At 38.7% G+C, this 21,005-nt stretch overlaps 1 protein-coding gene across 1 annotated transcript in view; it reads left to right on the top strand.

Annotated features, from left to right (window-relative positions):
• LOC136883154 (sperm-associated antigen 6) overlaps positions 1 to 21,005 on the top strand; it is a 127,733-nt gene that overhangs the window by 36,510 nt on the left and 70,218 nt on the right. The window contains exons 3-5 of the mRNA XM_068225097.1: positions 3,151 to 3,546; positions 10,455 to 10,628; positions 10,714 to 10,866. Coding sequence (XP_068081198.1) covers positions 3,151 to 3,546; positions 10,455 to 10,628; positions 10,714 to 10,866 — 723 coding nt within the window. The remainder of the gene's footprint in view (positions 1 to 3,150; positions 3,547 to 10,454; positions 10,629 to 10,713; positions 10,867 to 21,005) is intronic.

Genomic DNA, 21,005 nt, shown 5'->3' with positions numbered 1-21,005 from the left:
GACAGGTGTATGATATTGACACAAGCCTGGAATGAAACATCTGGCGATGAGGAACGTACGAATTTGGAAAACACCAAGATGAAATAACAATAGTGAAGGGACAGGGAAGGGAACTACCTACGTAAATTCTTAATGGCTGGCAACCAGGTATTACTTAATTGATAGCCGGTGTCCCTGTTGAAATTGTTAGGATTTCTACATATTTCCACAGCTTCCCGTATAATCCTGGACCTGTAGTGTCTAGTGTGGGTAAGAGTTTGAGCATCTTGGAACATGACATCATGACCCGACGATAGAGCATGCTCAGCTATTGCTGATTTGTCTAGTTCGTTGAGACGAATATTACGTTCATGTTCCTTGATACAGTTACCAATGGACCGGCATGTTTGGCTGATGTATACCTTACCGCAAGTACAGGGAATTTTGTATACCCCAGGATGTAAAAGTGGGGATAATTTGTCCTTGGTTTTACTCAGACTGTGAGCAATTTTAGTGGCAGTGCCAAACACGGTTTTTATATTGTGTTTGCGGAGGACCTTGGCAATTCAATCTGTGGTGTTGTGAATGTAAGGCAAGTAGGCAGATCCCTTCACTTCTTCCTTGTGTGAGCTTTGCTTGGTCATTTCTCTGGGATGCAGGACTCTATAAATCTGCAAATCGCTGTAACCATTACCCTTGAGCGTGACTTTGAGCGTGCCCATCTCCACTTGGATATTTGATGGCTCACAAATTCGTCTCGCCCTCTTGGCGAGTGTTGTGAGAATGCCTTGTTTTTGTGCTGGATGGTGGTAAGAATCTGCATGAAGATAGCAATTTGTGTGGGTAGGCTTACTATAGATGGTATTTCCTAATCAACCGTCCAGTTTCTTTCTTACTAGAACATCCAAGAAAGGAAGGCATCCGTCCGACTCCATCTCCATAGTGAATTTTATTGAAGGATGTTGCTTATTTAGATGGTTTAGAAATATATGAAGTTTCTCAGGACCTTCTGTCCAGACCACAAATGCATCATCAACATGCCTCCACTATATCATAGGTTTGACCGGCGCCGAAGCAATAGCCTCCTCCTCAAAATGCTCCATAAAGAAATTAGCCAATACGGGTGAAATTGGACTTAACCAGAGCCCCTTTTGCCACCACTTTTCAGAGTTCCTGAAGGGCCTTCACAACTACCATAGCGGTCCCTTCCCTGCTCATCCTCCTCATGTTTACCGGGCGATCGAAATGCTATGGTATTTCTAACATTCAGCACTTGAAAATCTCTTCCTTGTCAAGTTTAACTGAACTACCTGATCTTGATCTTATGAGCAACAATATGAGTTATGAATAGAATGATGCAACATATGCTGGAAAATCCCTTGGTAACTCGTGACTAAACAGCCACTGGTGGCATTCCTGGGTGACTAGATTTCTCAGAATGTACAAAAGACGACCCTAACAGAAGCTTTGGAATGATTCCTGTACAGAACAATTAACATCAAGGCTAATTCAGCATTCCTATGTACCTTTCTTTCTGCTTTCTTTGGACATGAAGTAGTACAAACATACAAAAGGAATTCCTGTATGTTTTCAGAATGATTTTGAGATAAAGAATAGCATTACCCTGTCCAAAGAACATGTCCTGGAACATGTAAAGTGTCCGCTTAAGACAAGTGGATGAAATTAATGGCGATCTCCACTGTCCGTAATTTGAGGTGTCCACTTAAATGAGGCTTATTTAACACACATCTTGTGTAAAATAAAATCGGTTCTGTGGAAAAATATCCATATGGGGAGGTGTCCAATGAATAAGGGTGTCCGTTAGGGCAGGTTCTAGTATTATTTATTTATTTTATTTATTTACTTATTTAATTTATTTACATATTTAATGCCCACACTGGTGCACTTGAACCTGCCTGGCAGCCATGATCATTACGGCATCAAGTCTATATGGTTAGCTGGTTCCCATTGGTTGAAAAAATGTCACCATCAAAATGTTGGCTGGCAGGGTAGGGTGAGGTGATGGTGTACAATTTCTAATCGCTAGATTGTATGTGAAAAGCCTGGATTCAATTCCGAACCTCTGCTGATTTGTCCATCAGATGGGAATGTTAATCCTTGAGCAGACACCTTGGTGCTATTCAACAGCAGTAGGCTACGTGCCAGTACCAGGTTTCACTCTCTCCCTATCTTCTATCATATATCATGCCATTCATTTCATCTGTCCGACTTGTTGGTTGAATGGTCAGCGTACTGGCCTTTGGTTCAGAAGGTCCCAAGTTCAATTTCCGACCGGGTTGGGGTTTTTAACCTTCATTGGTTAATTCCAGTGGCTCGGGGGCTGGGTGTTTGTACTGTCCCCAACATCCATGCAACTCACACACCACACATAACACTATCCTCCACCACAATAACACACAGTTACCTACACATGGCAGATGCCGCCCACCCTCATTGGAGGGTCTGCCTTACAAGGGCTGCACTCGGCTAGAAATAGCCACATTCATTTCATCTCATTAAAACTTCTCTGATGAGGTTGATGTCTAGAAGGGCATCCAAGCCCACACTGTAGCACTTGAATCAGTCCGCATACATTTAAATCTTCGAAGTATTACCTATAGATTTAGCTTTCAGCGCCCCTTTCTGCTCCCGAAAATGTTTCATTCTTTCCAACCTGACTAATCCATGTTTGTCAGTTATGGTGTATTGTTTTCATTCAAATGTTTCAATTTAACTCTCATATCTCTATTCCTCAGAATCTTCTTCACTTCTCTGCTTTCAATTTGTTGCAGTGTTATACCTAACTCTTCTAAACCATTTTGGATCTCTTTGAATAACTTGTTCTTGGTTTTATTTTTTCAGAAGTAGTTGAATAGTTGTTTCATTAGCCTAGTTTCTATTGGCAGAAAAAGGCAACTCTCCTTTTTTTTTTTTTTTTGCATTGTGTCTATTAGCGAGTACTTTCCCGGTGTACCACTCCGGTACCAATTGCCATTATCTGTCTATTTGCTGTCTTTTGTTGATGAATATCCTGATGATTCTTCTGTAGTTTATCAGCTAAATACTGTACTCTACAAAATGCAAAAAAAAAAAAATACAGTGAAAAACTATTAACAGTCACTAGCTCTACCCATATCAAATTTATGCATTTCTCACTTTTTTTTTTTACAGCAACAAACATGTTTTAAGAAAGCAGCATTGTTCATTTTACGAGCCATTGCTAAACATTCTGCGAAGCATGCTCAGGGAGTTGTTGATAATGGTGGACTGACAGCTTTAATTCAAGGTCTGCAAGACAGTAATACAGAAATCAAGGAAGCAGCAGCATGGGCCATAGGTTATATTGCACGACACAACACCAGCCTTGCAAAAAATGTAGTAGATGCTGGAGCGCTACCTTCCATACTGAGTTGTTTATATGACAAGAAGTTAACATTAAAGCAAGTTGGAGCAGCAGCCTTGTGTGATATCACCAAACATAACTACAGCCTTGCTCAACAGGTAGTTGATACTGGTATTGTAAGACATATGGTGAAACATATGGAAGACCCAGACATCAAATTCAAGGTTAGTATTAGTGCTTATATTACAAAATTTAAGTACTCAATCAATGAATCTGTTTTTTTCTGTATACAGGACAATTAGTTCTGTGTAAGAAAATTTACAGAGATGTGTAAGACTTGTAGTGAGATACACAGAATTTGCAGACATCAAATTCAAGGATTATCATAAAATTTTCAGAGCTCTCAATTATTGAAACTGTTTACAGGGATGATGCCTTTTAAACCAGCTTTGGGTTACGGCCAGCCCAGTGAATAAGGTCTCTCCTGGTTTTCCACAGTTGGAAGTGCCCACAATGCCTCCCAACCTGCCCCACTTGTTGGTTATCACTTAAAGTAGCACATTCTACTTTTAGTCAGTTTATAAGCTTAATATGTTTCAAAATATTGTTTAAACTACTGTACCTTAACTTATTATAAATTGCTAGATAGGCCCTTTCTTCTTCTTTTCCATGTTAATTTGATTACAACTACTTTTGAACTATGATATACACCCAGTGCACCCTCATTCCTTCGTTCTGTGTTCTCCTTTCTTCCGCCCATGATCTTTCCTTGCCAAATTGTGAAGTTTGTAATTTTAGACTTGGAGGCTTCCCTGTTGTTGGTTTCTAATCCCATGTACAAAGAAAAATGGAGATCATTTTAAACAAGAAGCAATTCATCTTGAATAACAAAATTATGCGGTTAAAGTATTTAGCCCCCCCCCACCCCCCCAAAAAAAATAAGTTTCAGACACCACAACCCACAAGTCAGTTAACAATACACCACATACAGTAAGCTTTTCCAAAATCTCTATTTTCTGACTCAGAAATGGAAATATTGAACAATGATCCAAAGTTCAATTGGCCCAACAAAAATACAGAAGCCAACATTATAATGAACAATACAGAAACCAAGTCAATTCTATCAAAACTTCCCGCCGAACAACAAAATGACCTCAGACATGAAGTAAAAAAAAAAAAAAAAAAGAAGAAGGCCCCCGTACTAGCTAATGACATCAATAATGCCCTTTCTTGTAATACTCACAAGAAAAACAAAGGCTTTTTAAACAAAATAAAACACAATGACATCATCATTACCAAAGCAGACAAAGGATGTACCACAGTCATTATGTATAAAAGCAATATTAAAAAAAACAGAAATTTTCCTTTCTGAAGTTCTTTCCTACTCACAACAAAAAATCCCACTATCCACATTGAACGTAACCTTGCGACCTTGTTAAAAAACTCTTCCTTTCTTTTAAATAAACAAGAAGTACAAAGACTTATTACTATAAATCGTAGCCTACCTACTGTAGGTCCTTGCCCAAATTGCACAAAACTGGAGTTCCCATCAGACCCATAATTAACTTTAAAAATAATTTGACATATACTGTTTCACAATTTATTGATCGTTTCCTTAAAAATAATTATAGTTTCCATAACAAATTCCCATTGAAAAACTCAATAGACTTTTATGAAAAACTACATAAGGTTGAACTTTTATTTTACCATGTAATGTATTCATTTGAGATCATGAGCATGTATTCAAATATACCAACAAAAGAAAATATCAACATATCAAAGACAATCTTACACACCAAGGCCACCTCAGTAAACTTGAAATAGATCAATTTATAAAAATCCTAAAGTTTGTTTTGAATAATATTTTTCTTTACTTTTTATCACTATCAATACAGTTTCACAATTTATTCATAGTTTACTTAAAAAAACATTATAGTTTCCATAACAAATTTCCTTTGAAAAATTCTGTAGACTTTTGTGAAAAACTACAAAACTTTTAATCAGAAAATTTATCGACAAATAAGTTTACTGATGGGAGCCTCAGCTTCAGGCTTGCTAGCTGACATCTATTTAGACCACTTGAAAGAAAAAAAACAACAACAAAAAAAAATAAGATCTTCAAAAAAAATACACAGCTTAGAATTATGGCTTAGATGTGTTGATGACACTTTTATCATTATAGACCAACGGATTAACAACAGTACCAACATTCTTCCAGACCTCAACTCTTTGGACCCTAATATAAAGTTTACAGTTGAAGATTAAATAGATAAACCTCTAAACTTCCTTGATGCCAACATCATTTGTGACGACAATAGATTTATATACGTGAATCAAAAACTGACCTTTTCAACTATTACAATAAAGAACAACTCTTTACATCCTAAAGCACATAAACTCACAGCATATCATAGTCTCATATAAGGTGCCTTCAAACGTCCTTTATCTTGGAGAGAATTTAACAAGGAATTGCAAGTTATACAAGAAATGGCCATTTTCAATGGCTTTAATGTCGAAGTTGTCAACAAAATCATTGACAAAGTAAAAAATAGACAATCATCTAAATTAATTCCCAACAAACAAAAGAAAAACATGCCACTTTCACCTACAACAACCCCAGCATCAACAAAGTTTCAAATTTATTTGAAAAACAACAATTCCAAGTGTCCTTTTCAACCCACAAAGCTAATCAGAGCATATTTTTCAGCCATAACAGCATCAACTCCAACAAATATTTCTATTCTAGCTCCAGGATTTACAGACTCACCTGTGCTCATTTTAAGGCTTCTTACATTGGGCAAACAGATAGAAGTTTTTCCACCAGGTATTTGGAACACGTAAATGCTAAGAAACATAGGATGTTTTTGGCAATGAGTCTTCCCCCTTCTCCATATATTTTAACACTTAATATCTTATATCTATTCATGAATTTATTGTAAGCACTTAGATACAAGCAACAACATAACTTATTTGTAAGTGTAGCCCCCTAGAATAACGGAAACGAGACGATTTCTCACAGTGTTTATGTTGTGTTCTAATCATATGTTCTTCAACAAAGTCTCAAAGAGACTTCTAGAATTGTGTTTTATTCATTTTTTATTATTCATGCTCGTTTAATGTTGTCAGACTTGTTATCTACAAAACCTTTCAGGCGATGTTGTCTTCACACCTTTTTGAAGAAAAAACTGTTTTTCAAGAACTTATATGAACATAGCCTAAGAAGATAATTTTAGTGGTTTAATCTTTTCTAAGCAGGTGAAGATGCCCGAAATAGGGATGAAACATGTCCTGATTTTTTAATAATTTTATTATGTATATATACCTCGTGTAAATATGCAGCATATTGATAAGGTGAACCTATTTAAGGATATTTTCTCTCTCCACTGAAGTCAGATAATGATCAATACGGATCATGAACATGAAGTTTGAAACTTGCAATAAGTGGTATGTTCCAAGATGTCAGTGGAGAGATAGTGTGGAATGACATTAGTAGATGAATAAGCTTGAGGGGAGCTTTTCACAGTATAAAACATTGAAGGTGGAAGATAAAGTTGGATTTCTATTAGACAAATTGGGGCAAATATTGATTTATAGCGGAGGTGCTCAGCTGGGCGTCCATTGAGACTAGCCCAGTGTGGCTGGGCAGGCTTGATGTAACTGCGGACAGTGTATATATCAAGCATACATCACAGTCAAGTGAGAGAGTGAACACATGTGGTATGGCAAAGGAAGAGGGCCTTTCGATTGTGACTACAGAGCTTTCTCGCATAAATGTTGATTGGAGTAGACCCTAAAGAAAGACACTATAATCGAAAGAAAATCCTATTATTGTAAATATTTGTGTGTGATTTATACTACTCTTTATATTAACAGATATGATTTTATTTTCCCCATATTTACCCATTCAAAGAAAACTGACATATTACAATTTTTGTTAAAATGCACAGTCACTCAAAAGAGAATGATTGCATGGTACTGAATTTTTCTCACATTTAATATTTTATCAAATTATATTTCACTTCCCACATAGATAAGAACCATGTGGATAGCCACAACACACATTATACCGATAGGTTCAATTGTTCAATTGTTCTTGAAAAATAAATGTCAGCTAGGAACATTTACAACAACATACATACATACATACATACATACATACATACATACATACATACATACATACATACATACATACATACATTATCATTATAGACTGTTATGCCTTTCAGCGTTCAGTCTGCAAGCCTCTGTGAATTTACTAAACGTCGCCACAATCCTCGATTTGCAACTAGTGTTGTGGCCTCATTTAGCTCTATACCTCTCATCTTTAAATTGTTAGAAACTGAGTCTTTTTTTTTTTTGCTAGGGGCTTTACGTCGCACCGACACAGATAGGTCATATGGCGACGATGGGATAAGAAAGGCCTAGGAGTTGGAAGGAAGCGGCTGTGGCCTTAATTAAGGTACAGCCCCAGCATTTGCCTGGTGTGAAAATGGGAAACTACGGAAAACCATCTTCAGGGCTGCCGATAGTGGGATTCGAACCTACTATCTCCCGGATGCAAGCTCACAGCCGTGCGCCTCTACACGCATGGCCAACTCGCCCGGTGAAACTGAGTCTAACCATCATTGTCTTGGTCTACCTCTACTTCTCTTGCCCTCTATAACAGAGTCCATTATTCTCCTAGGTAATCTATCCTCCTCCATTCGCCACACATGACCCCACCACCGAAGTCGGATTATGCGTACAGCTTCATCCATCGAATTCATTCCTAAATTAGCCTTTATCTCCTCATTCCGAGTACCCTCCTGCCATTGTTCCCACATGTTTGTACCAGTAATCATTCTTGCTACTTTCATGCCTGTTACTTCTAACTTATGAATAAGATATCTTGAGTCCACCCAGCAAAGTTGGTCTGAAAACAGACCGATGTAAAGATAGTTTCGTCTGGGAGCTGACTTCCTTCTTACAGAATACTGTTGATCGCAACTGCGAGCTCACTGCATTAGCTTTACTATACCTTGATTCAATCTTACTTACTATATTACCATCCTGGGAGAACACACAACCTAAATACTTGAAATTATCGACCTGTTCTAGCTTTGTATCACCAATCTGACATTTAATTCTGTTGAATTTCTTACCTACTGACATCAATTTAGTCTTCAAGAGGCTAATTTTCATACCATACTCATTTCACCTATTTTCAAGTTCAAGATATTAGACTGCAGGCTTTCGGCACAATCTGCCATTAAGACCAAGCCGTCAGCATAGGCCAAACTGCTTACTACATTTCCACCTAACTGAATCCCTCTCTGCCATTTTATACCTTTCAGCAGATGATCCACGTAAACTACGAACAGCAAAGGTGAAAGATTACAGCCTTGTTTAACCCCTGTAAGTACCCTGAACCAAGAACTAATTCTACCATCAATTCTCACTGAAGCCCAATTGTCAACATATATGCCTTTGATTGATTTTAATAATCTACCTTTAATTCCATAGTCCCCCAATATAGCAAACATCTTTTCCCTCGGTACCCTGCCATATGCTTCCTCTAGATCTATGAAACATCTCGTAGCATTTTTCAATTACCTGGCGCATACTGAAAATCTGATCCTGACAGCCTCTCTGTGGTCTGAAACCACACTGGTTTTCATCCAACTTCCTCTCAATGACTGATCGCACCCTACCTTCCAAGATGCCAGTGAATACTTTGCCTGGTATACTAATCAATGAGATACCTCGATAGTTGTTGCAATTCTTCCTGTTCCCTTGCTTATAGATAGGTGCAATTACTGCTTTTGTCCAATATGAAGGTACCTTACCAACACTCCATGCTAATCTAATCTTACTACTCTATGAAGTACAACACCATATGCTATTTTTTTGAGCTACTGTACAAAGATACAGGGTTGAAGCGTGCAAGCTGCAATTTACAATTTTTTGGATGGGAATGACAGAATTTCCACTACGAGAAGTAAAATCCCTATCATCCATTCAGTAAAACATTAAACATGATTCTAAAAGTTTTATGCTTGATTTTACATAGTGTTCCAGTGTTTTGTGACTTTCCCTGTCCTTTTGAGTTTCTGAATATAGTATTTAAAATCTATCTTTAACCATTTTTATTTGAACATCCCCTAAAACAGTATCATGCGGATGAGTATGTTTCGCTTTGTAGTGGCGTTCCATATCATACCTTTGGCAAGGCCTTTTCTTTTTCATTAGTTTCTGCCACCAGCTTGCATTCCGGTATTGCCGTAATGATCAAGTCTGATTAGCAGGCCTTCACCTGGCATTGACCATCATGGTCTGAAACGTAACCACAATGCCACTGTGGCTGAATAAGACGCTCATCGCCTGCCCGCCCGCTTATAATGCTCTGTGCCCATGGGATGAAATGCCCAACGTAAGAATCTCTGATTTATAGGAAGAGGAAATAGGGACTGGAATAACTCATCCAGGGAAATGTTCTATAAATTTTCCAAGTTCTTTGAAATCATTTAAGAAAAGACTAGGTGAACAACTGATAGGGTGACAACCCTAAATGCAGATCAATGATTGATTCACTGATTCATGAACAGCATATTTTCGTGTGCTACAGATTTTTACACATGATTTACATAAAAATTTTGAAGATTCATAAGGCTAAATTGCAGAGAGTAAACCGGAATATTATCACATGCTACAACATCTGCTTCCAGGCTGAGGGACAGAATTTTCAACGCTTACTGTAATGGGGTAAGTTTTATTGTTTTTCTATATGTGTTTCAATCTGATTATCCATTCATCGAAGTTAATGGCTTTTCTACGAGTATGCAGGAATGGTGTAATGGTGATCACCCTCTCATTTATCGACACGCAGCACGTAGGAAGGATGGTAACTCTTCCGGGACTGGCCCAGAACAAACAACCTCAGTCATCCTTCTAACCACATATAAGTTACCCGTTTCAATAATTATTCACAGAAGAGGATATGCTTGCTCTTTCTTAACAAAAAAAAAAAAAAAAAAAAAAGAAGTATTTTATCAGTTCAATTGAATTATATATTGGAAACAGTTCCTAGAATTATAATTGAGGTCATATCTATGAAACAACTCATTCAAGATTATTTGTATAAATGTTACAGAGGCAGTTGCTGGCTGTAATGGGTAACATAGCAAGACATGGATCAGATCTTGCAGAGCACGTACTAGATTCAGATGTACTATTGGAAATTTTCAATCACATGGCCCATCCAGATGCAGACGTGCGCAAGAATGCAGCAACTGTTATACGAGAAATTACAAAGCATTCTCTTGAGGTTTGTATGACAGATGGTCCTTAGGGTCCCCAATTTTCTAATAAATTGTATTCTATAGTTTTTTTAAAACCTGTTATGTTTATAGATGTCCCAGGTGGTGACAAATAACTCAGGTGCTGCAGCTCTTCTTGAAATGATAACTCAGTCTCACGGAGAAACACGTCTTCCAGCAATTGTTGCACTGGGTAATATGGCAGGACAATCAGCATTTACCGCCCTAAATATCATTAAGAGCAAGGTATGAGTAAATATGAGATATTTTTGTCTTAAAATAACTTGCATATATTATTCATTTCATCTAGAGGGCTTGCTTGCAGCCATTGCATGGCTCACTTACTCTACTATTTTATCAGTTTTTATGTTTATCTTCTACATAAAATATCCTGAATTTTCATTATTTTCTTCATGTCCTGATAATTTTCTATCATCAAGGGACTGCTTCTTTCCTCTTTAAAATTTTGCCATTATGGATATATTGCATTTAAATGCAAAGTTTTGACACTGAAAGCCTAATGCAGTGGCTGCAGTATAATTTTCTGTTATTGATTTAGCAAAATTTCCACATGTGTTCCATAATTTATATTTTAAGTGTAATTAAATTGTGGTATAACGATCCTTTCTCAGATATGAATGCAGCATATCACGGAAAATAGCACTAAATGATTTATTTTGACCATCTATATTAAAAATGTAACACATATACCCAGAGAATTTTTACAGTGCTCTACTCCATGGAATTTTTTCTTATGACATCATCAAGGGTTTGAGGCCTGTAAATGACAACTGCTACCAAGCCAGTTGACCTGCAGATATTGGAGTGGTAAGTGTTTAACATTGCTAGGTCTGGTCATGTGAGCCTGATTGTTGCAGTTTAATAGCTGATGGCGTTCCACTTTGAAAGCCAGTGTTCAACTCCTGGTGAACATTGGGTTAGAATTTTCACTCAAAAAGAATAATGTGGTATCTGGTATCTGATTTTAAACCTCAAGCTAAAATGCTAAATAAGCATAGGGAGGAGGGGAGGATGCTCCCAGAAGTAATTGGGATAAGCTGAAGAGACTTTCATGGCTGAATTAAAGGTGTACAAGTTCTACTTCAGGCTTGCTTACCCCAAGTTACTCTTCAAACAAAGCAGTTTAGCTTGCATGTCAGCAAAGCAAGAGTGCACACATACTGAGCATGACACTCACAGCCTGGGTTTCCTTAAGCCTGACAAGCTTTGTGGAACCAGTTTTAACTGCCGTACTTGAAAAGAGTCTATGTGGAGTTTACTATCGATGCAACATCAGTGTGCTGCTGAATGTTAGTGTACTTACATGATAAGGTCAGTAGGTACTTGTGAGAAGGGTTTATTGGTGATTAAAATATACTGTGGTAGTGGAAAATACTTCCCAAATGCTTCCCCGGGTTTCCTGAGTAGTGAGAAAACTGCTGAACATACTCGCCATGTGTGCCTACAGCATGAGGGTCTTCAGTTGCTTGGGGAATTTAATCATTGAAAAATGTTCATGTTTTGATGCACAAAGTCTTAATGACTTCACAGTACAGTGAAACCTGTTTACAACGGAACCTGCACATAGCGGAAACCTGATGTAAATGGAAATATTCCATGCCCCCTTAAAATTAACACTAAAATATATGCAAAAAGTACCCGTACTTAGTGGAACCAGCCCAACGCAGAAACAAAAAACATTTCTCGGTATACAGCAGAAAATATAAAATTTTATCTATGTAATGTTTCATTCGTGATGATAGCTGAATAGTTTACAAATTTTTGAATTTATAATGATGTTATTAGTTACATCTCCCAATATCTATGTACTATGATGTTTTTGGAGACGCCGAGGTGTCAGTTTTTGCCCCTAAGGTGTTCTTTAACGTGCTAGTAAATCTACTGACACTAGGTTGGCGTATTTGAGCACTTCAAATAACACCAAACTGAGCCAGAATCAAACCTGCCAACTTGGAGTCAGAAGACCAGTGCTCTACCGTCTAAGCTACTGAGTCTGGCATTACTTGTTTGAATTTCTTTGAATCTTTAAGGAAATAAATAATATTGGCCATCCTACAAGTTATGTCCATAAATCAATTCTTGTATATTTAACAATTTATAATAGTCACGAGAAATTTAACTTCCTTGAGAATATGAAAGGCAGTGAAAAGGAAATTTATAGTAGTGTCTCTCTTGTGTGTTGCAGCATATAGTGGTTTGTTGTTTATCGTAAAAGGTCCACAAAGCAGCAAAATGACTAGAAAACACCTCAGACTACTGTGCAGAACCCCAGTACACAATACCCAAGTGCAATGATATCATGTTTACCTGTTCCCAATGGAAACCTGTGCACAGCAGAAAAGAAACGTAGTACCATGAGATTCCGTTGTGTACAGGTTTCACTGTAATATACACAGACCATGCATTAAATATTGTAATGCAATATGTAGCCAGCCCTGTGGGGTAGCATGCCTGCCTCTTATCTGGAGGCCCTGGGATCAATTCCTGGCCAGGTCAGAGATTTTTACCTGGATCTGAGGGCTGGTTTGAAGTCAACTCAGCCTATGTGATTAGAATTGAGGAGATATCTGATGGTGAGATAGCGGCCCCGGTCTAGAAAGCCAAGAATAATGGCCGAGAGGATTTGTCGTGCTGACCACATGACACCTCGTAATCTGCAGCCCTTCGGGCTGAGCAGCGGTCGCTTTGTAGGCCAAGGCCCTTCAAGGGCTGTAGTGCCATGGGTTACAATGCAATATGTATGGGAAGATCACAAACTAAGGAAGCAAGTGGCAAAATTACATGGCAAAAATATGTGTTGAAGTTTACAATTATTATTTGTTTTCGTGGGAAGAGGTTTCCAAAAGTATTGAGTTTAGTTCAAGAAGTACACTAAGATGAATTTCTTGTACAGTACCTACAATATGTTAAAAATTAAATAACTGGAAGTTCAACCTATTCAATACATTTCTATTTAAATGGGACCGGTTTCGACCTTAGTCTAGGTCATCATCAGCCATAAAAAACATGTAAAATGTTTAAGAATGTTGGAGGTCAGTTTTACACTGTTAGGCACAAAGACACGACATCACATTCTGTTCTGCACAAAGTCACAACATTAACAATCAACTTGCGAAGATCAAAAAGGCTTGAATTCGCAGACGAACAGATCTGTAGAAGAAAGCCGCCAGCTCCCGGTGACTACGTAGCACATTCAAGGTCACGCGCTGCGGCCAAACACCAAAGTAGAGTGGAGAAAGTTTCGAAGGTCCAGAACCTGTCACGGCTGCGGGAAGCCAAGTGCGTATATAAAAGTATACGATGCCAAGTAATATAACCGAATGAGCACCCGTACTCCAGCCAAGATCTTAGCTGGAGTACGGGTGCTCATTCGGTTATATTACTTGGCATCGTATACTTTTATATACGCACTTGGCTTCCCGCAGCCGTGACAGGTTCTGGACCTTCGAAACTTTCTCCACTCTACTTTGGTGTTTGGCCGCAGCGCGTGACCTTGAATGTGCTACGTAGTCACCGGGAGCTGGCGGCTTTCTTCTACAGATCTGTTCGTCTGCGAATTCAAGCCTTTTTGATCTTCGCAAGTTGATTGTTAATGTTGTGACTTTGTGCAGAACAGAATGTGATGTCGTGTCTTTGTGCCTAACAGTGTAAAACTGACCTCCAACATTCTTAAACATTTTACATGTTTTTTATGGCTGATGATGACCTAGACTAAGGTCGAAACCGGTCCCATTTAAATAGAAATGTATTGAATAGGTTGAACTTCCAGTTATTTAATTTTTAACATCAATAATTTCAATACGGAACAATGAAATTTTTATCTTTAAAAGTACCTACAATATGTATCTCCTTGTTTCTAATCCTCTTCGGTAAAATAAATATAATCGTATGGCGTCAGCTACCGTGTGCAGACATTTCAATTTGATGCCATCCGGCTGTCTACTTGTCAATTTTGACATTCCGTTTTACTCTAGACCTACTAGATGGCAGACCAAGTAAACCGAAACTCTCTTGGGCGTCTGTGGCTTAAATTTAATTAATTTTATCGGGTAAACACCAAATCTGTCACCAGAGATCTTTTACATGCCGATATCATACGACATGGAATGTCGAATTGACTTTTTTCCGCCCTTCAAAGTCCGACTACCTCTGCCAGGTTTGAACCCGCTATCTTGGGATCCAGAGGCCAACACTCTACCACTGATCCACAGAGGCAACTATTCCCTTTGGTAGTTCCGTAATACATTATATAATTACATTTATATTTACCTCAATTTTAATAATAATAATGTTATTGATTTTACGTCCACTTTTATGATTTTTGGAGATGCTGAAGTTCCGGAATTTTGTCCTATAGGAGTTCTTTAATGTGCCAGCAAATATACTGACACAAGGTTGACGTATTTGACACCTTCAATCACCACTGGAGTGAGCTAGGAGGGAACCTGTCAAGTTGGGCTCCAAGGCCAGACCTCTACCGTCTGAGCTACTCAGCCCTAATACCTCTATTTTAATTATGTTTATTTAAATATTGAAATATTTTTGTTCAGAGAGCCTGGTATTTATTTAGGGCTGATTTACTAGATGTTAGGCCCCTTTAAACAACAAGCAAGCAGTATTTATTTAGATAAAGTAAACTCATGTCCTCATCCCGAGGTGGTAAAGCTCTTTTCAGGCACACCTCTATTGGAGGTGAGCTGCATGTACCATTTTAACCACATACCGGTCTTTCTGCCAGATTTAAAATATCTGGCAGGACCGCAAAATGAACCTGGGACACTGAGGACGGCAGTGAATAACGTTAACCGTTACGCTATGGAGGTGGACATTTACTTAGGTAAATCATTTTTATGGAGTTAAATATTTGTTAATTAGTTACATAAAATGTCTGTATTAGAAAGTACATTTAAACATAACTTTGTAAAGACTAACATAATAATAAAGTAGAGGACCCATGCTGCTTCACAGCATTTGTTATAAATAGGTGAGATAACTCATCTTGATATGCCTGTCGTAGTCATGCCTGCCTTCTTCAATTTTTTAAATGAAAGTTTAATAAGAAGCGCATTATGGTATGCCACAGTTCGTACTCAGAATTCATCCATTTTGATGACATCATGCCGTCTGTTTAGTAAAACATCTTATTTTTTAAAATTTTTTGATTTATGTTGCACCGACACAGATAGGTCTTATGGCGATGATGGGATAGCAAAGGCCTAGGAGTGGGAAGGAAGTGGCCGTGGCCTTAATTAAGGTACAGCCCCAGCATTTGCCTGGTGTGAAAATGGTAAACCATGGAAAACCATCTTCAGAGTTGCTGACAGTGGAGTTCGAATCCACTATCCACTGCAAGCTCACAGCTGCGCGCCCATAACCGCAAGGCTAACACACCTGTTAGTCAAAATTCTATTCATATATTCGCTATTTTATTCTGGAGTTCTTGATGTATGGTATTTTAAATCAAAGTTCTTATATATAGAACAGTTGTCCTGTGAGCTCATATGTTAGTCTCGAAGGAACATTTTTTGTCAGAAAACTTTTTAAAGAAACATGGCCTTCACTCTGTCTAGTAGTGTAACTAGGCTATCCTACCATAGGTGTTTCCAGATAATGTCTGCAGTGTATGTCATGATGAGGTCTGTTTGTACATAGACTTTTCTCTCTTAGCAGCATGTAAGTTATTAGGAACGCTCTTTCAACTGTTGAGTATATTCAGAAGCTAGGGAAGGTCAGGGAATCAAAGAGTATCTAGTACAGAATAATATTCTTCCATCGTCAGAGGAAGTGTATACTCTCTGGCTTCACAGGTAGTAATCAAACATGGATGCATGCAATGACATTACTAAGGAGGTGAAAATCACATCCTCAATACGCCGGTCACAAAAGATCAGACCCAAGAGAACTTTTAAATTGGGAACCATCAACATACAGACCATGATCAGAGTGGGGAAACTGAAACAAGTCCTAGATGCAACGAGAGAACATGGAATCGGCATACTGGCTCTACAAGAAACGAGATTCAGAGATGAAGATACGGTGGAATCAGAAGGATATGTAATTTTGAAGGGAAAACCAGGTATCAAGATGAAGCAACAGCCGTTTATGTTTGGTACGGCGTTTATAGTAGACCGAAGCTTCTTGAGTAGTGTCATTGACTGGAAGGGTGTGAATGAGAGACTGTCATACTTGATGATGAAAATTGGCAATAAAACTTATACACTTGTCAATGCACATGCCCCCACAAATGATAAGAACAAAACAGACAAGGCAGGGACAGAGAACTTCTGGAACACACTGGATAAGGTAGTAACGGAAGCAAGCAAGAGAGGTGTCACGATCTTGCTGGGGGATTTCAATGCACAGCTAGGCACTGAAAGGAGATTCAAAGGCCCTGTAGTGGATTACCCTGCACACAAGAGAACAAATAAGAATGGAGAAAGGCTTGCAAACTTGTGCAAAAGACACAAGATGAGAATCATGACCACACACTACAAAGCCAAGGCGAGTAAAAAGACAACCTTGGTAAGTCCGGGCAATAGAATTGGTGAAAGGCAGATAGACCACGTAGCGATCCGAGACAAAAACCATGCAGAGATCATGAACACCAAAGTCAGGAAAAACAGCAGGATGGAGTCTGACCACTATCTTACTGAAATCAAATGTAGATGGATACCAAACAGAACTAGGAGAAACACGAACACAAACTCACACCAGATCGACAGAGAACTGCTGAACAAAAACCAAGATCAGTACATGAAGAACCTGACAGTGGAGAGTAAATGGGAAAACTTAAAGGATAAGGTTAGAGAAGAATCCAAACGATTGGCCACTAATAACAAGAGAAGGAAGCATGAGTGGTGGACAGAAGAATGTGAAGAGGCGGTAGAGTACAGGAGGAAGATGTGGGTAAGGTGACAGACTACCAAGAAGGAAGAGGACCTGTCAACTTTCGAGACAGCGAGAAAGATGGCTGCCAAGATGATCAGGAATGCCAGAAGGAAAAGGTGGAATGAGAGGCTGGAAGAAGCTGATCATGCGTTTAAGAAAAACAAATCACGATCCTTCTTTAAGGAGATGAAGAGTAGGATAAAGGGTTATGAGGCGAGAGAACCTTTTGTGAAAGGACAAGATGGCGAGTTGAAAATAGGAGAAAAAGATGTATGCGAGGAAATGGCAAGATATTTCAAAGATCTACTGAACAAAGAAGCACCCACAGGGAGCATTACTCTACAGTATAGCAGAGACATCAACCAAGGATGAGCACCCACCAAAACAGAAGTTGTGAAGGCAATCAAGGATCTCAAGAACAACAAAGCGGCAGGTAATGATGGTATATGCGCCGAGGAGATCAAATGGGGTGGTCCTGCAATGGAAGAAAGCACGTACAGAATAATAATGGACATCTGGATAAATAAGAAGATACCTAGCAACTGGAAAGAAGCCATAATTATACCAGTACATAAGAAAGGAGACAAAAGAATACTGGATAACTACAGAGGTATCTCACTGCTAAATATTGGGTACAAGATACTCTCGAGATTATTGCTGAACAGAGTGGAAGCACAGCTTGAATCGACCATAGGAGAATACTAGGGTGGTTTCCGGAAAGGGAGAAACTGTGTAGAACAGATCTTTGGACTAAAGAGAATCATAGAACACAGACACAGGAAAGGAAAAGACACAATAGTTACATTTGTAGACTTCGCAAAAGCCTACAATTCAATAGACAGGAACACACTACTGAACATCCTACGCGACAGAGGATAGGATTCTACGACACATGGATTGGTGGGGGAAACATTGAAGGATACAACTGCTAGGGTAAGATACCGGAGTATGTTGTCAGACAGCTTTGAAATTAAGACAGGAGTCCGACAAGGGGATGGACTGTCGCCAATATTATTTAACCTAGTTTTGGATGAAGTGGTGAAGCAGTGGAGACAGTTGAATAGAACCATGGGAATTGAAGGTATACATATTGGATATAAGATCAAAAACAATGTCATAGTGGATTGCCTTGCCTTCGCAGATGATATGGTGTTGTTACATGAGAAGGAAGAAGAAGCAAAGTTGGCACTAGCAAATCTAGCAGAAACTGCAGCAAACGTTGGTCTGAAAATAGCCTACAACAAGACGAAGGTACTGAATACGAAGACCGATTGGAATGTAAAAGGCCAAGTGGTAGAGAGAGTCGACAGCTTCCGGTACCTAGGTGAGAACATCACGGGTAAAGTACAAAGCAACAAAAGTACCACAGACAGAGCTCAACTGCTGCTGAAACTACGATATGCAGCCATGACTACATATGGAAAGAAGAACCTCTCGAGGAATGCCAAACTGCGACACTACATGATAACCATCAGGAATGCTGCATTATATGCAACTGAAACGCTGACATTAGGCAAGAGAGCTTGCATACAATTGGAGAAGGAGGAAAGAAGAATCTTGAGACATATATGGGGCACCAAAAAGCAAGGTGAAATTTGGGTACACAGATCAAGGCAGGAACTATATGCGAGTATAGAACCAATCTCGAGTGTGATAAGAAAGAGAAGGTTAGGATTTGTTGGACATCTCATGAGGATGGATGACAGTAGGCTGACGAAGAAGATATGGAATGCAACCTGCTTAACTGGAAATAAGTGGATGAATGAAGTCAGAGAAGATTGGGAGACTATTGGCATAAAGGAAAAATATCCACTGATGACAGTACAGGATAGGTCCAAATACAAAAAGCTCGTGGAAGGTCACAGATGGACAGACACCAGGATCCAGATTCAGATCACGGAAGCCGAGAGAAAGAGGAGGAGTGAGAGAATGAAGAGGTATTGGGAAGAAAGAAGATGTACCGAACAAGTCACTCGTGATCCTCAGGGGTCGTAACGAACCTAATAATAATAATAATGAAAGTGTTAGTCGCTTAGCAACCTGCTAAGTACAGAATGTATTGCGGGTTAGGGTAAGCCTTCACCTGCAATTATTGGAGCGATCATTTAATGATTTGATTTTATGATTACTCAAAGTTGGCTGAACTTAGAGACCTATCAATGTCTTATGATTCACCGACAGGTAATTCCGGAGAGAATAAAACAAAAATGAAGCAAATCGGTCCAATAGAACGGACGGATTCACCAAAGCTGTTTTTTAGTAAACTCTTTTAATATATAGATAATCATTACTTAAAATGAAAGAATACCGTATGTTGATGAGTCCTATATAAATTCAGGCAAGTAACCCCATTCCTATCTGTATTCATGCAAGTCTCATATCAAAACAATGAAAAAGCAAAAGTAAAATGAACTGCTACATTGATCAGCACAGTAGAAAGAAGAAAACCTGTAGTCTGCCCAAGTTGGGCTGAGCTTGACCTGGACAGGAATGCAGCAGCCTGCCTTTACTACAGTACTGTTTACGTGTGACTAGCTTGCCTGCCTGCTCTCCAGGTAAGCATGGACAAGTTAAAAGTGGAATGTGTACATCTCTCATCTGGATCTGTTCATTATCAGATAGCTCCTCAGTATGATCTCATAACAAGGCTGAGTAAACCCTGCCCCAACATTCAGACCAGGCTTAAACACCTTGAAACTAGCTGGGAATTAAACCTAAGTCTTCTGGTTAAGAGGTGGAAATTCTACGTCAGCACTGTAGGACTGAAACAGACCATGAATATTTTGTTTTGATCATGTATCATTACTAATAATAATTATTTACAAACATGTTCTGTTTGACAGTAGTGCATTGCTAACTATTAGTGAAAGAGTATATAAGCACAAATACTTTTGTAAGAAAAAAATAAATTTGAGAATATAACATCATAGAGCATTTGACTTTGCTGCAGTGGGGAGATTTGTATGTCGCAATGAAGCAAGTAGCCAAGTCATAGGTGCAAACATATTGGAAGGGTATCTGTCGAGAGACCAGACTAACAAATGGTTCATCGAAAAGTGGGGCAACAGTCTTTTGGAAGTTGCAAGTACAGCAGTCTGGATGATTGACTGTAATAATATTTAACATGGCTTAGCTATGTTGATACTGCTACATGGCTGAAAGCAACAGGAAACTACAACTGAAACTAACTCTTGAGGATATGCAGCCCTCTCTGTATGAATGAATGATGCATTATGATGGCTTTCTCCCAGGTAAAATATTCTGAAGGTAAAATAGTCCCCATCTGGATCTGTGGGTGGGGACTAATGAGAGGGGTAATCATCAGAAAGATGAATACTGACATTCTACAAGTTGGAGCATGGAATGTTAAGAAGTTTGAATCATTGTGGTAGGTTAGCAAATCTGAAAAGGGAAATGGATTGACTAAAATTAGATGTAGTTGATATAAGTGAATTTATAACTGTTAGGTTCTTCAG

This window comes from Anabrus simplex, chromosome 1, assembly GCF_040414725.1.
Source record: "Anabrus simplex isolate iqAnaSimp1 chromosome 1, ASM4041472v1, whole genome shotgun sequence".
NCBI classification, from domain to species: Eukaryota; Metazoa; Arthropoda; class Insecta; order Orthoptera; family Tettigoniidae; genus Anabrus; species Anabrus simplex.
The sequence above is the reverse complement of the archived record's forward strand: the minus strand, read 5'-3'. Positions and strand labels throughout refer to the sequence as shown.